This window comes from Scyliorhinus torazame, chromosome 16, assembly GCF_047496885.1.
Source record: "Scyliorhinus torazame isolate Kashiwa2021f chromosome 16, sScyTor2.1, whole genome shotgun sequence".
Lineage (NCBI taxonomy): Eukaryota > Metazoa > Chordata > Chondrichthyes > Carcharhiniformes > Scyliorhinidae > Scyliorhinus > Scyliorhinus torazame.
In genome coordinates, this window is record NC_092722.1 from 12,406,403 (window position 1) to 12,421,156 (window position 14,754).

The window sequence follows — 14,754 nt, forward strand, 5'->3', positions numbered from 1 at the left end:
CCTGGCTTGATTTGGCACTAATTGAAACCGTTTATATCCTGCAGCTGATGAAATGTGTCCGTCTGCCTCTCTTAACCCGAGATTTCCTGATGAGTAATGTTGACACCGAGCTGCTGGTCAGACACCACTCTGAGTGCAAAGACCTCCTCATCGAAGCCCTGAAATATCACCTCATGCCTGAACAGCGCGGAGTCCTCAGCAATACCAGAACCAAACCTCGGCGCTGTGAAGGGGCTAGCCCCGTACTCTTCGCAGTGGGTAAGTGAAGGCACTCGACTGCAGCAGCTCCCTCTCCCTCTTTCCTCCATTAACATGCTCCTTAGAACCTACCTGTTTGACCCAAGCTTTTGGCCACCTGTCCTGATGTCTCATTATCTAGCCTGGCGTCACATTGTGTTCAATAGTCCTGCTGAGTAGCACCTGAGGACCATTTACCTTTATAAATGCAACTTAAGGCAGCACGGTGGCGCAGTGGGTTTGCACTGCTGCCTCACGGCGCCGAGGTCCCAGGTTCGATCCCGGCTCTGGGTCACTGTCCGCGTGGAGTTTGCACATTCTCCCCGTGTTTGCGTTTTTTCATTTTTTCCAAATTAAGGGGCAATTGAGCGTGGCCAATCCACCTGTCCTGCACATCTTTGGGTTGTGGGGGCGAAACCCACCCAGGCAAGAGGAGAATGTGCAAACTCCACATGGACAGTGACCCTGGGCTGGGATCGAACCTGGGACCTCGGCGCCAAGAGGCAGCAGTGCTAGCCACTGCGCCACCCTGCTGCCCTTCACTCTCGAGTCTTGAGCAGAACAACCTAGGCTGCCATTCTGCTGCAGTGCCGAGCGAGTGCTGCCCTGTCTACCCCCCCAGCTCAATGTAAAAGATTCCGTAGCACTGCATTGTAGGAGAGGAGACTCTCGCTGGTGCCCTGCCCCTCAATCAACATCTTGGAAACAGATTATCTGGTATTATCAAACTGCTGTTCATAGAATCATAGAATTTACAGTGCAAAAGGAGGCTATTCGGCCCATCGGGTCTGCACCGGCCCTTGGAAAGAGCACCCTACCCAACCCCACTCCTCCGCCCTATCTCCGTAACCCAGTAACCCCAACCTAACCTTTTTGGGACACTAAGGTCAATGTAGCAAGGCCAATCCACCTACCCTGCACGTCTTTGGACTGTGGGAGGAAACCGGAGCACCCGCACACACAGGGGAGAAGGTGCAGACTCCGCACAGACGGTGACCCAAGCCGGGAATCGAACTTGGGACCCTGGAGCTGTGAAGCAACAGTGCTAACCACTGTGCTAGCATGCCGCCACGGGGAGATTTAGTAGCAACTGGCTGTGTGCAAATAGGCTGGTCACGTTTCCCACATTAGAATAGCGGCCACACTTTTTAAAAAGTGCTACATTGGCCATAAAGCACTTTGGAATCATAGTGCAGAAGGGGGCCATTCAGCCCATCGAGTCTGCTGCACCGACACACTTAAGCCGGGTGGTGACAAAAGGCGCTATATAAATGTAGGACACAGCCATATACACTCGGCTAGCGTGGCAAGATGTGGGCCTATCTCCAACTTTCTCTCCATGTCCTGCTATAAAAGGCCTACTTTAAGACGCTCCTAACCCATTTGCTTATGCAGACCAAAGTCCAGCCTGTGGTATTTTCTTCTCTCTATCTCTGGAAGATGAAATGCTGAGAGGATGCTGGAAGCTTTGGGAGCTCTGGCCCCCATCCTTCGCTCAAACCGAATGAACCACCCGAGGTTTCTAGTTTTTAATCATCAAATCCATTTCCTTTTGGTGGCACGCACATCTCCAGTTTCCCTTCGTGGTTGAGATTACTTGCCATCCATTCAGGCCTCTGTTACGACGGTTTGGCTTCCACATGGGCTGGAGCGAAGTTTCTAAACCAGACCCCATTCCCTGTTCGACACTGGTGCCGCTGGGGTGCAAGGCCGTTCCCCGTTCCCACCGCCGGACCCAGGATAGATATGGCGACAGCGAGGCGAGCTGGTTTACTGACCCCCCCCTGCTTCCTGCCTGCAGAAGCCGGTGTTGTTCTCCTTGGAGCAGGTGAGATTGAGAGGAGATTTGGCAAGAGGCGCACAAGGTAGCGTCAGTGTTTAGAGAAGGCCGACAAAGAAAAGATGTCCCCAATACTCGATGATGCAAGGAATGGGAGACATGGGTGTCAGGTTTTGGGCAAGAAACGCAGGAGGTCTCTTGTGGCCGTAACCTCGGAAACCGGATGGTCACTTGGGGCAAATAAACTTTCAGGGCTACAGATGTGGAGCGGATGAATGGGACTGAGTGGGTTACACAATGGGGAGCCAGTATGGAATAGATGGACTGACTGGCCTCTACCCGTGCCGTAACAAGTCTGTGACTCTTAATGTTTGTCACAAACGAGCATTGGTAACACTTGGACATTGAAAGCTCTGCTCAATGTGGCTTTATCACAAGCCCCAATTAAATCCGCAGCATTTATTGTCCAAACCCTTTCACCTCTGCCTCTCTGCAGTCAGGATGTCGGATTCAAACATCAATTCAATGTATTTCTGCTGGGAGAAGGGATCCTGATACACGAGGAATAAATTGGGTTGACCTGCAACATCAACTGCTTGGGTTCATGTTTCTCAATAATAGCAGATCCTGGGAGCATTTTACAAAGCGTTCTGAAGAGCAAAGGCTCAAATGAACAAAGGGAATGTCTTTCAAAAGGAGTTCTGCAGTGAGAGAGAATTGCAAAGCAAAATGATCTCGCGTGAAGAGGCCAGCGGAGAATACAGCAATTGGAAGATTGCTGCCCGACAGGAGAATACCCAGCAGTAAATCCGAGATGGTGTAGTGCTGGCTGGAAACAAGGGAGACATGTGGCTGAAGAGCATTCCTCAATTAAAGTGGGGACAAAACCTGAAATCATAGAATTCCTACAGTGCTGGAGGAGGCCATTTCACCCATCCAGTCTGCACCAACCCTCTGAAAGAGCACCCTACCTAGGCCTACCTCCGACCCTACCCCTGTAACCACACTTAACCTTTTGGACACAAAGGGGCAATTTTTAACATGGCCAATCCACCTAACCCGCACACCTTTGGACTGTGGGAGGAAACCGGAGCACCCGGAGGAAACCCACGCAGACACGGGGGAGAATGTGCAAACTCCACACAATCACCCAAGGCTGGAATGGAACCCAGGTCCCTGGTGCTGTGAGGCAGCAGTGCTAACCAAAATGAGGACATTAAGTTTGTTTGGCAGGGAGACGGTGGGGCGGGGGGGGGGGAGGCGGAGGAGACTCAACAGGAGCAGGAGGAGTTGGTCATTTCGCTTCTTGAGCCTGATCTGTGGTCCAGTTCAATTACGGCCATACTGTACTGGAGATATTGGAATTTAGCACCAGGGGGATCAGGTCACCGAGTTCTAGATAAACTGCAGGGTTTATGGAGGGAGGGGAGCCACAGAGAGGATTTCCCAATGTGAAGGCTTGGATGAGGACTCCAGCAGCACAGAGGGAATGCAGCAGTTGTATTCCGGATTTCTCAAAGGAAGGTCAGGTTTGCTGATCCAATTACCTTTTTCATTGCTACAACTATTTACAGTCCGATCTCATTTCGCCACCGTGCGCACAGTTGATTGGATGAAAGTCTTGTGTTAGCTGAGAGGATGTTTCCCCTTCTGGGGCAATCTAGAATGGTGCAGTTTCAGAATGAGGGGTTGCCTCTTTAAGGCGGGGATGAGGAGAATTTCTCCTGAGGGTTGTAAATCTCCACTCCAGAGAGGCGTGGAGGCCGAGTCGTTGAATACATTCCAGGCTGAGATGGACAGATGTTTGAACTATTGGCGAGTCCGGGGTTATGGGGAACAGGCAGACAAGTGGAGTCAAGGGCAAGTTCAGATTGGTTAAGTTCTTATCGAATGGTGGAGCCGGCCCAATGGACTAATTGGCCTACCTCCGCCCTTTTTCCTATGTTCTAACCAGAGGACGTAGCAAACACAGTGAAGCAGAGCTAGGTTTTGAAAGGGGCCTGCCACTTTAAGACTAAAGGTTCTAAAGAGGGATATTTTGATGTCAATTCGAGGTGAATTGTTTTCAGTCGGGGAGATTTGCACATTGCACATTGGCAAGTGCCTGTGAATTTCTAGCTCTGGGTCAGATGTAGACAGCATGACATAACCACTTCTCTCTCTGTGTTTTTTCATAATTCGCTACTTTTGACACATTGCAGAGTGGCATGCAAAGTATGATGGATGCTCCCCAGATGTAAAGCTTATACATATATTGGTTACTCCCCACAGTCGTGACGTGTTGGCAGCTGCGCATTCTTCAGGGGGTGAATCTGTCCTGGGGCTGGTCCTAGTTACAGTGTGCAGCAAGGGGTTGTATAGCCCACGCGAATCAGCAGCAGGGAGAGAGAGTGAGAGAGAAAAACAGAGAGATTAATTAGCTGTCAGCGAGCAGAATTGAGAGAACGTACAGAAATCGGACTCTGACAATCGTGAAACCTTTTGTTCCCAAAGACTTTCCTTTTAATAATTAAAAAAAAAGAATTTCTGATTGAATAATTTTAGGCATTTAGATTCATTTTGCAATGGCATTATCCCCGTTGTCAATATTGATAACCTGTGCTTGTTTCAAATGCACAAAGCTCCTGCTTCTCGTCTTGAGCTTGCTGGTAAGACTTTCCAATAAACAACATCCAGCTTTTTCTATGATGATTCCACAATATCAATAACATAGAATTTTAATAAATGCATTGCAATGTTAACAACTTTATTCAGATAATATCAGTGATCAGAATTGTCACGGTGCAGAAGGAGGCCATTCGACCCATCGTCTCTGCTTGGGCTCTTCGCATGAGCATCGAGATTTAGTGCCGTACCCCTGCACCTTGTTTCTGTTCAAATAATCATGTAACGTCCTCTTGAATCCCTCAACTGAACCTGCTACCACCACACTTCCAGGCCGAGGATTCCAGACCCCAACCACTCGCTGTGTGAAAAAGATTTTCCCCACGTCACATTTATTTATTTTTATTTTTTTGCAAATCTCTCTAAATCTATGCCCTCTCGTTCTCAGACCAGGGGGCTGCTGTTGAGCAGAGTGCTGCCTGAGATCACTGTGCCAAGAGTAATCTTCAGGTTGCCCAGGGCTGGAGGGGCAGACCAATCATGGGACCCCGTCCCGGGGTCAACCCCTCACCGACCCAACCCCCACGACCTTGGGTTGGGGGACGGACGGAGGGGGGACACTCCTCCTGCAGCTTGGCAGCAGCAGAGGTACACCTGAACTATGGCTTGACTCTTTTTTTCCACCCCCCCCAACCCCCCCACTCTTTGGGTTCCACTGTGCCAGGTGCATGGTGCCAGGGGAAAGTGCGCCATTGCATAGTCAAGGGGGTGGGGACTGAGGGGGGGGGGGGCTAATGGGGGGACTGGGGAGATTAGGTGGGGAGGGGCAGGGGGGGTCGGTGGTGGATGCCCCTCCTTGTCAACAGGGGGCAGGGGCAAGATTTGCGTTGTGTGGGGGGGGGGGGGGGGCGTGCCGCCATCTTGAGCGGGCGGACAGGTACAAGAATCCCGATGGAACTGGCGAGCTCTCCGACATGCACGACTGTGCACGGTTCAGGAGTGAGACTCTCACCTGGGCGACGCTCCTAACGCCAGCGCAGACGAGTCCCGATTCTCTGCTGGCGGGAGAACTGAGGCTCCGGAACTGAGAATCCCGGCCGCAGTGTTTAGTTGGGGAGCGGGGAAGCTGGCTGGGTGAAGAAGCCAATCGAGTGCTCGGGTTCGGAGTTTCTGCTGAGAGCTGAACAGGTCAGGGTTCGGCCTTGCCATTCGTGCCGCTCGCCACTGGGAGCCATCACTCATCGCCTGTGTCTGTCTCTCATTCCATTCAAGCAAGCAAACATTTTAATTGTCAGACTTCACAGCATTGTAATATTCCCTCAAGTATGGCTGAAAACAAATGTGTTGTCGAAGCTTTTTCATCTTGCACTCTGGACAAACACAGGAATGCCAAATTTCAAAAGATCACAACTATTTACACTACAGGGCAAAACATGCTGATTGGTTAACGGGTCGATTCCTGGTCCTCATTGCACCACAAAGCTTATAATGTCAAACAAAGCTATGTTTGAAAGAGGCGGGTGGCGCAGTGGTTAGCACTGCTGCCGATGGCGCTGAGGACCAGGGTCACTGTTTGTGTGGAGTTTTCACATTCTCCCTGTGACTGCGTGGGTTTCACCCCACAACCCACAGATGTGCAGGTTAGGTGGATTGACCAGGCTAAAATTCCCCCTTAATTGGAAAATAATTAATTGGGGACTCTAAATTTAAAAAAAAAAATTTTGGGAAGAGGCCTGCCACATTAAGACCAAAGATTCTAACGATTGTGACTAGGCAAACAATGGGGAATTCTATATGCGATTGGCCTTCGCTTGCTGAATAATCCAGAGTACACCACATAGCTACACTAAGAACCGATTAAGATAATCAGTTGAGCTCGTAATGTGGCTCATTTGCACTTGCTAGAAGAGATTCACACACACACACACTCATTCTCTGAAGACAAAAGGAATATGTCCAAGCCTTGCCCTTTTTTTGAATTATCCACGAGCTTGGAGAGTCTGTAGTTCCCCACTGCACTCTCATGGCAATGCCTTGGCCAAAATCGAATCGAGTCGACTTCAAATCAATCAGCACCCTTTTCTCCCGTATTGTAAATTCTGGTCATTGTTTTAAATTTGGCATTCTCGAGTTTGCCCTGGTGAGTGCAAGATGAAAAACTTCAGCAATATGTCTCTTTTCAGCAATATTTTAGTTCTGTAGCGACTGTACCCATTCCCTTAAGTGCAGCGTGATTGGAACCAGACAGTTTTTCTCCGGGATGTTGGCCATTACTGTTTGGTTAGACTGACCTGAAATATTTGGACGTGTCTGTGGAGTGTTGTTTGCCTTTCTGACCTGTTCTTGCTGTTGCTGCTGTAAAAGTTAAAGGTCCAGAGAGGGAGGAAATGTTCCATCTGAACTGCCTCAGTGATATTATGTCAGCAGCTCGTGGAAGTCTCGTGGAACACTTGGCTATTCCCACCCAGCGTGGGATGGGGGTTGGTGGGGGGGAAACATATTGCAAAAGGTGTGAGGCAACAAAATACCCTTCATTCACCTCTTTTCCCACAACCCTCACTCCAATCGTAATGAGTAAGAACGGTATTGGAGCAGTACTGCGATGCCTCTGCACAAAAGGATAGCCGTTAGTGTGAGAACAGCTGGCACCCAAGCAACTGTACACCAGAACCTTTTGAGAGAAAACTGCAAAGGAAATTTGTGTTGCTCCAGGGTTAGTTTTATTGGTTGCTGTGGTGTTCTTTCTGTTGCTAAATTCAAGATGGCTGGCATAGTGTTTGCAAAGACCACAAAATAGCTTTAACTTAAACAAAGCTATAAATTTATTAACACTAATTTGGATTCAACACGTACCCCTAAAGAATACACAGTTGATTAACAACATCTAACTTACACTCATCTACAGCTAATCTCACTACTGGTTTAAACTATGATCTGCTGTCACTTACATTATCTGCTCTTCTGACTCTCACTAGCTAACTCCTGCACACACTCTCCCACGAGGCTTAGCATCACTGCCTTATATAACTAACTGTAGCTCCCTCTAGTGGCTATTCTTGACACTTCATTAATTCTTGCAGTTCTGATAGTTCTGATAATACCACAGTCGCTTCCTAACGAACTCGATCTGCTGGTTCGATCCTCCGCCACGCGTAAGCTCTGTCAGTGCTGGTCGGTGTACTGATTGGTACAGTGGAGTGTTAACAGTCTGCGTGTCTCTGTATTGGCAGGTGGTGGGAGCCTGTTCGCCATCCACGGAGATTGTGAAGCCTATGACACCAGGACAGACCGGTGGCACATGGTCGCCTCCATGTCGACACGGCGAGCGCGGGTCGGTGTGGCCGCGATTGGAAACCGGCTCTACGCGGTAGGGGGGTAAGCAGCAACACCTTTTCACCGGGCTTCAACCTTTTATCAGTGCGCAAAGCCACATGGGGGGGGGGGGGGGGGGGGGGGGGGGGGGACTGGTTTAGTATCGGCAAATTCTCCTTTCGGAAAGCAGTTTAAGAACATTCAGGCATCTGGTTGGAAAAGTTACTGGTTTATCATTGTCTGGTATTTGGGGGGGGGGCGTGTTGAGTGATTAATTAGTGTACACCAGGGATAAAAGCCTCACTGGTTTAACTTCTGGAAGTTTTGTCAACATGACACAACATGTATCTGGTTAACGTATTCATGTTGAATTCCTGTGTTGTTTCCCTATTTCTCGAGCTCCCTGATTACCTTCAGGAACTCTTCTACCAGGCGTTGCAGTGTAATCTGCCTCCTTGATTTACTCCCCATTTTTCGGTTTCCCAGGTATTAAGGGAATAGATGGGACGGTGGGGAGAAACTGTTTCCACTGATTGGAAAGGGTTAGACCAGCGGGCATCGTTTAAAGATTATCACCAAATCTTCGAGGAGCGGGATTAGGAAACATGGCTACACTGTCAGGGTGGTAGATGTTTGGAACCCTCCTGCACATAGCAATTGAAGTTATATTGTTTAAATCAAAATTGATAGCTTTTTGTTATCCAAGCATGCAGGTGCAGCAGATAATAAAGAAAGCAAATGGAATGTTGGCATTTATAGCTAAAGGAATAGTGCATAAAGGTAAGGAAGTGTTGTTGCAACTATACAAGGCACTGGCGAGACTGCACCTGGAGTATTGTGCAGTTTTATTCCCCTTATTTGAGGAAAGATGTAGTTGCTTTGGAGGCGGTTCAGAGGAGGGTCACTAGATTGATTCCCGAGATGAGAGGTTTGTTTCATAGAATTTACAGTGCAGAAGGAGGCCATTCGGCCCATCGAGTCTGCACGGGCTCTTGGAAAGAGCACCCTATCCCCATAACCCAGTAACCCCACCCAACACTGTGGGCAATTTTGGACACTAAGGGCAATTTAGCATTGCCAATCCACCTAACTTGGACATCTTTGGACTGTGGGAGGAAACCGGAGCGCCCGGAGGAAACCCACGCACACACGGGGAGGAAGTGCAGACTCCGTACAGACAGTGAATCGAACCTGGGACCCTGGAGCTGTGAAGCAATTGTGCTATCCACAATGCTACCGAGATTCAACAGTCTGTACCACAGTTTAGAAAGATGAGGGGATATCAAATTGAGGTATATAAGATGATATAAGATGAGGTATATAAGAGGATAAAAGTATGGATAAAGTCGACATGGAATGGATGCTGCCTCTTGTGGCGGATTCTAGAACCAGAGGTCATAGTCTTGGGATAAGAGATAGCAAATTTAAAACGGAGGTGAATTGAAAGTACTTTTTGAATTGAATTGAAAGGGCTGGTTTAGCACAGTGGGCTAAATATCTGGCTTGCAATGCAGAACAATGCCAGCAGCGCGGGTTCAATTCCCGTACCGGCCTCCCCGAACAGGCGCCGGAATGTGGCTTTGCACAGTAACTTCATTGACGCCTACTTGTGACAATAAGCAGTTATTATTATTATTACTTTTCCCACAGGGCTGTGAATCTGTGGAATTCGCTACCCCAGCGTGCGCTGAATGCTGGGTAAATTTAAGGGGGGAGTTAGACAGATTTTTATTGGTAATGAGTTGAAGGGTTATGGAGAGTGGGCAAGACGGTGGAGTTAAGGCCAGGGTGGGATCAGCCATGATCGAATGGCGGAGCAGACTCGATGGGCCAAATGGCCTAATTCTGCTCCTATATCTTATGAACTTATGAAGTTATGTTAAGTGATATGAGGCAACGGTCAGATGTATGGAGTCCTAGTCATAGAACTTTACAGCACAGAAATAAGCTCTCCGGCCCATTGTCAGTGCCAGCCATCAAGCACCTGTCTATTCTAATCCCACCTTCCGGCACTTCTCCGTAGCCTTGTGTGCTATGGCTTTTCAAGTATTCACCTAAATGATCTTTAAATGTTGTGAGGTCGTTGTAAATACGGTGCATGGAGATCAGCCATGATCTATTGAACAGGTTTGAGGCACCAAATTGCTCTCTCCTATTCCAGTGTTCCTTCAAAGTAACCGTGATCCTTCCACCTGTTGAAGTTTGCTTGTCTTAACTTTCTCCAATCATACATGTTATAAGGTCCAAACGAATAACTTCCCATTTCCATTGTCCACTGGGGAAGGGCCTGCTCCAGAATGGCAGGTAACAGAGGTGTGGCTATAAAGGCCTCTGCTCTTAACAGTTTGACACAATTTCATTGCTGGCTGACGCTGCCTCGATTACTCAGGTACGACGGCACTTCCGACTTGTCGACTGTTGAGTCCTACGACCCGGTAACCAACTCCTGGCAGCCGGAGGTAGCGATGGGAACAAGGCGGAGCTGCCTTGGTGTGGCGGTGCTGCATGGCTTGCTGTATGCAGCGGGAGGATATGACGGCGCATCATGTCTGAACAGGTACTCTCTTTTCTTTTGCATTTTATTAACTCTATCCTGATTTTTCACATCCGCTGCCTGATGTGCAGATCGGCAGCTTCTTAGTCCGTGGGTTGATGCCGTCCTTTGGTGCATTCGGTCTTTATTGTTTGAATGGTGGAACAGACTCGATGGGCTGAATGGCCCAATTCTGCTCCTATATCTTAGGGTCGTTATTGCTCTTTTGAGAGCAAACTGGCTGCTATGTTTGCTATAGAAAGCTGACGACACCTCCAAAGTATCTTACTCACACATTGTACAGCAATTTACAATGTTCCATGGTGATATATGAATTCAAGTTATTTTCTCTTCCGGTGGTGCTAATTGTTTTTAATTGCTGAAGCGAGTTGGAAAACATAATGTTCTGACCTATCACGATGAGAATTGAACAACGTGTGGGGTTAAATTTTGTCAATTGACTCCTGCTGACCTGCTGGGAAATAAGGTGCAGGTAGTCAGTGGCCGATATTTTGGCAATGTGTCATCAAACCCAACTTCAAAAAGGGCACCTCCAATAATTGGGGTGGAATTCTCCCATCCTGGGGCGGGGGTGGGAACGCGGAGTGCTTCCCGTTGCGGAGGCATCTCCATCATCTCCATCCAATCAGCGGGATGCAAAAGAGTTTCACGCCGGCACCCAGTAGGTTTCCTGATCCGTCATGGTGGGCTCCAACGGAAGATCCCACTATAAATGTGTTTGTGTGCGTTTCGCCCCCACAACCCAAAGATGTGCAGGGTAGGTGGATTGGCCATGCTAAATTGCCCCTTAATTGGAAAAAAATAATAATAATAATTGGGGGCTCTAAATTTATTTTTATAAAACTAATTAATTAATTTATTTATTTTCCTCCGGACAATCACTGGTGAATGTGCTTCCATCACCCTCTCTCGCAGTGTACTCCAGGTTATAACCAATCAATGCTTTGAAATATTGTGTCACCTCTCCCTTTGATTCTTCTGCTAATTACTTTAAATTTGCTTAACGATGGGGCGGCACAGTGGCGCAGTGGTTAGCGCTACTGCCTCACGGCGCCAAGGTCCCAGGTTCGATCCCGGCTCTGGGTCACTGTCCGTGTGGAGTTTGCACATTCTCCCCGTGCCTGCGTGGGTTTCGCCCCCACAACCCAAAAAGATGTGCAGGGTAGGCGGATTGGCCACGCTAAATTACCCCTTAATTGGAAAAAAAAATAATTGGGTACTCTAAATTTATATTTTAAAAAATCTGCTTAACAATCCTCCTGCCAGAATCTCTTTCCTTTCTCCGAACCTCACCCCTCATAATCTTGAGCATCTCTTTAACCTCCTCTTAACCTTTTCATTTTTCCAATGGGAAGCCGCAAACAAAATGTTTTTTTGGGGGGGGGGGGGGGGGGGGGGGGTGTCTCGCGGTTGTTTATGCCTTAAGAGTCCCAATCTTTTTGATTTGTGTCTAATGGCTTCAGAGAAAACTGTCCTCCATCTCTCACGACTTTTGAGCGAGACTTCAATTCGGGCTGTAAAGTTGAAAGGGCAGCATTCGAACCGAGCGCATGAGCGAGTTCCCAGCCAAACTCCCCTTTAACTTGCAAGATGTCAACATGAAATTCGTGTTTAGGCACTTGCACTACATTTTCAGGATGACTATTGTGGTGCAGTTATTTGAAAGAGGGCAAAACTGGAGGGGCACAGCGACCTTGAAAGGTGCAGGGTTAGAAGTGGTTACAGAAATGGAGGAGGGGTGGGTGAGGCAAGGTTTTTTTCATATTCGTTCATGGGACGTAGGTGTTGCAAGCTGTGCCTGCATTTATTGCTAGTCCCGAATTGCCTTGAAGGGGCAGTTAAGAGTCAACCACATTGCTGTAGGTTTGGAGTCACATGTAGGCCAGACCAGGTAAGGACGGCAGATTTCCTTCCCGAAAAGGACATTAATGAACCAGATGGGTTTTTACGACAACCGCAATGGTTTCATGGTCATGATTAGACTTTTTAAATTCCAGATTTTTATTGAATTCAAATTTCACCATCAGCAGTGGGGGCTTTGAACCCACATCTCCCGAACATTACCCTGGGTTTCTGGATTACTAGTCCAGTGACAATACCGCTACGCCATCACCTCCCCTGGCTTCAAACTTTGTGAATTGTGGCATTCTAAAAAATGCCCAATGCAATCCACGAAGATAAATCTTCTGATCTGAATCATGCTGGATGGCAAATCAACTTTACCAACCAGTGGTTAGCACAGCTGCCTCACAGCGCCGAGGTCCCAGGTTCGATCCCGGCTTTGGGTCACTGTCCGTGGGGAGTTTGCACATTCTCCCCGTGTTTGTGTGCGTTTCGCCCCCACAACCCAAAGATGTGCAGGGTAGGTGGATTGGCCGCGTTAAATTGCCCCTTCATTGGAAAATGAATTGGATAATCTAAATTTTGTTTTTAAACCTTACCAACCTCTTCCTCCCCACACCGTGGGTTCTGAAGCCTGGGGAGCCACTTACAAAGTTTAACATTTATTTGCAGTATCGCAAGTTGCTCACACTGATGGGTCTTGGTGATTGTGTCTCCTACATCAGAACCTGTACGTGTGCTTACGTTTAAATATAGCTAATGACTAATTATGCAAAGATTATATACGCCAACTGCATGTCCCAAACGATGTTCTCCCTGTGTCTACGTGGGGTTCCTCCGGGTGCTCCGGTTTCCTCCCACAAGTCCTGAGAGACGTGCTGCTAGGTGAATTGGACATTCTGAATTCTCCCTCCGTGTATCCAAACAGGCGCCGGAGTGTGGCGACTGGGGGATTTTCACAGTAACTTCATTGCAGTGTTCATGAAAGCCGACTTGTAGGGCAGCACGGTTGCGCAGTGGTTAGCAATGCTGTCTCACGGCGCCGAGGTCCCAGGTTCGATCCCGGCTCTGGGTCACTGTCCGTGTGGAGTTTGCACATTCTCCCCATGTTTGTGTGGGTTTCGCCCCCACAACCCAAAGATGTGCAGAGTAGGTGGATTGTCCATGATAAATTGCCTCTTAGTTGGAAAAATGAATTGGGTACTCTAAAAAAAAATTTTTTTAATGTAAGCCTACTTGTGACACTAATAAAGATTAGTATTATTAAATGTTTCAGTGCTCAAATGCCTGACGGTATTATGACTACAAAATTGTCCTCCATTTGTGGCGCTACCCCACTGTAATTCATGTTATTGTGATTAACTCATAACTATTGCCGTATACCCAGTGCACAAAATGTTCTGTAGATTTGATATTTATACTGAATATTGCAACGCGTTGGTTCAAACCTCCTGTGTCTGTCATTTTAACAAAGACCCAAATGGGACAATTGGAAAAAGGGGAATTCTTTACCCCAGGAAATTTTCCAATAACCTTCAGCATTCCTCGTACTTTTTGAGTGAGCAGCATAATTGGCTGGAGTTCTCCCAAATGCTTGGGAGAATTTGTGATGGAGAATGGATGGGAAATGCCACGGAAACTGACAAGTACCTTGATTTCTCTCTCGGAAGATGTGTGTGAAGTTTGGGAGGGAACCCCCCACAACACCTCCACCACACCGGGAGATGCTGGATGGTACAGAGCAGGGCAGGCAACCCCTGTGCTTGCTGCCTTGCATTGAATCCTGGCTGACCAACGCACCTAATTTTGAAATTCTCATCCTCCTGGCCAATTCTTCCTTTCCTATCTCTGTAACCTCCTCTCGCTGTAAAACACTGACATCTCTGTGCTCCTCCAATCCTGGACTCGGGATACATCCCCGCCATTTATTTCCCCTGACCGTCGGCAGCCACGCCTTCAACCAACTGTGCCACAAACTCTGAAATTCCTGGCTCTTGTTTTCCTCTCCTAATGCCTTCTTGTTTGGCTCAGTGTCAAGTTTCGGCTGATTAAACTCCAATGAAGAATCTTGATGTGTTTAGTTGCATTAAAGATGCTATATAGGGCAGCACGGTGGCTCAGTGGTTAGCACTGCAGTCTCACGGCGCCGAGGTCCCAGGTTCGATCCCGGCTCTGGGTCACTGTCCGTGTGGAGTTTGCACATTCTCCCCGTGTCTGCGTCGGTTTCGCCCCCACAATCCAAAGATGTGCAGGCTAGGTGGATTGGCCACGCTAAATTGCCCCTTAATTGGAAAAATGAATTGGGTACTCTAAATTTATTTTTAAACAAGACACTATATAAATGTAAGCTGTTGTTGAACTGCTTGCTAACGGCCACTGACTAATCTCTCGCATGAAGAATGGTTACATTGAGGGTGAGGTACCG

General features: G+C 48.0%; 1 protein-coding gene across 8 annotated transcripts in view; it reads left to right on the plus strand.

The window, feature by feature from the left end:
* The window catches only part of klhl17 (kelch-like family member 17), a 110,017-nt gene that overhangs the window by 70,860 nt on the left and 24,403 nt on the right, over positions 1-14,754 (plus strand). For all 8 annotated transcript variants that reach the window (XM_072477957.1, XM_072477958.1, XM_072477959.1 and 5 more), the window contains 3 exons: positions 45-258; positions 7,852-7,996; positions 10,323-10,490. In XM_072477957.1, the coding sequence (XP_072334058.1) occupies positions 45-258; positions 7,852-7,996; positions 10,323-10,490 (527 nt within the window). The remainder of the gene's footprint in view (positions 1-44; positions 259-7,851; positions 7,997-10,322; positions 10,491-14,754) is intronic.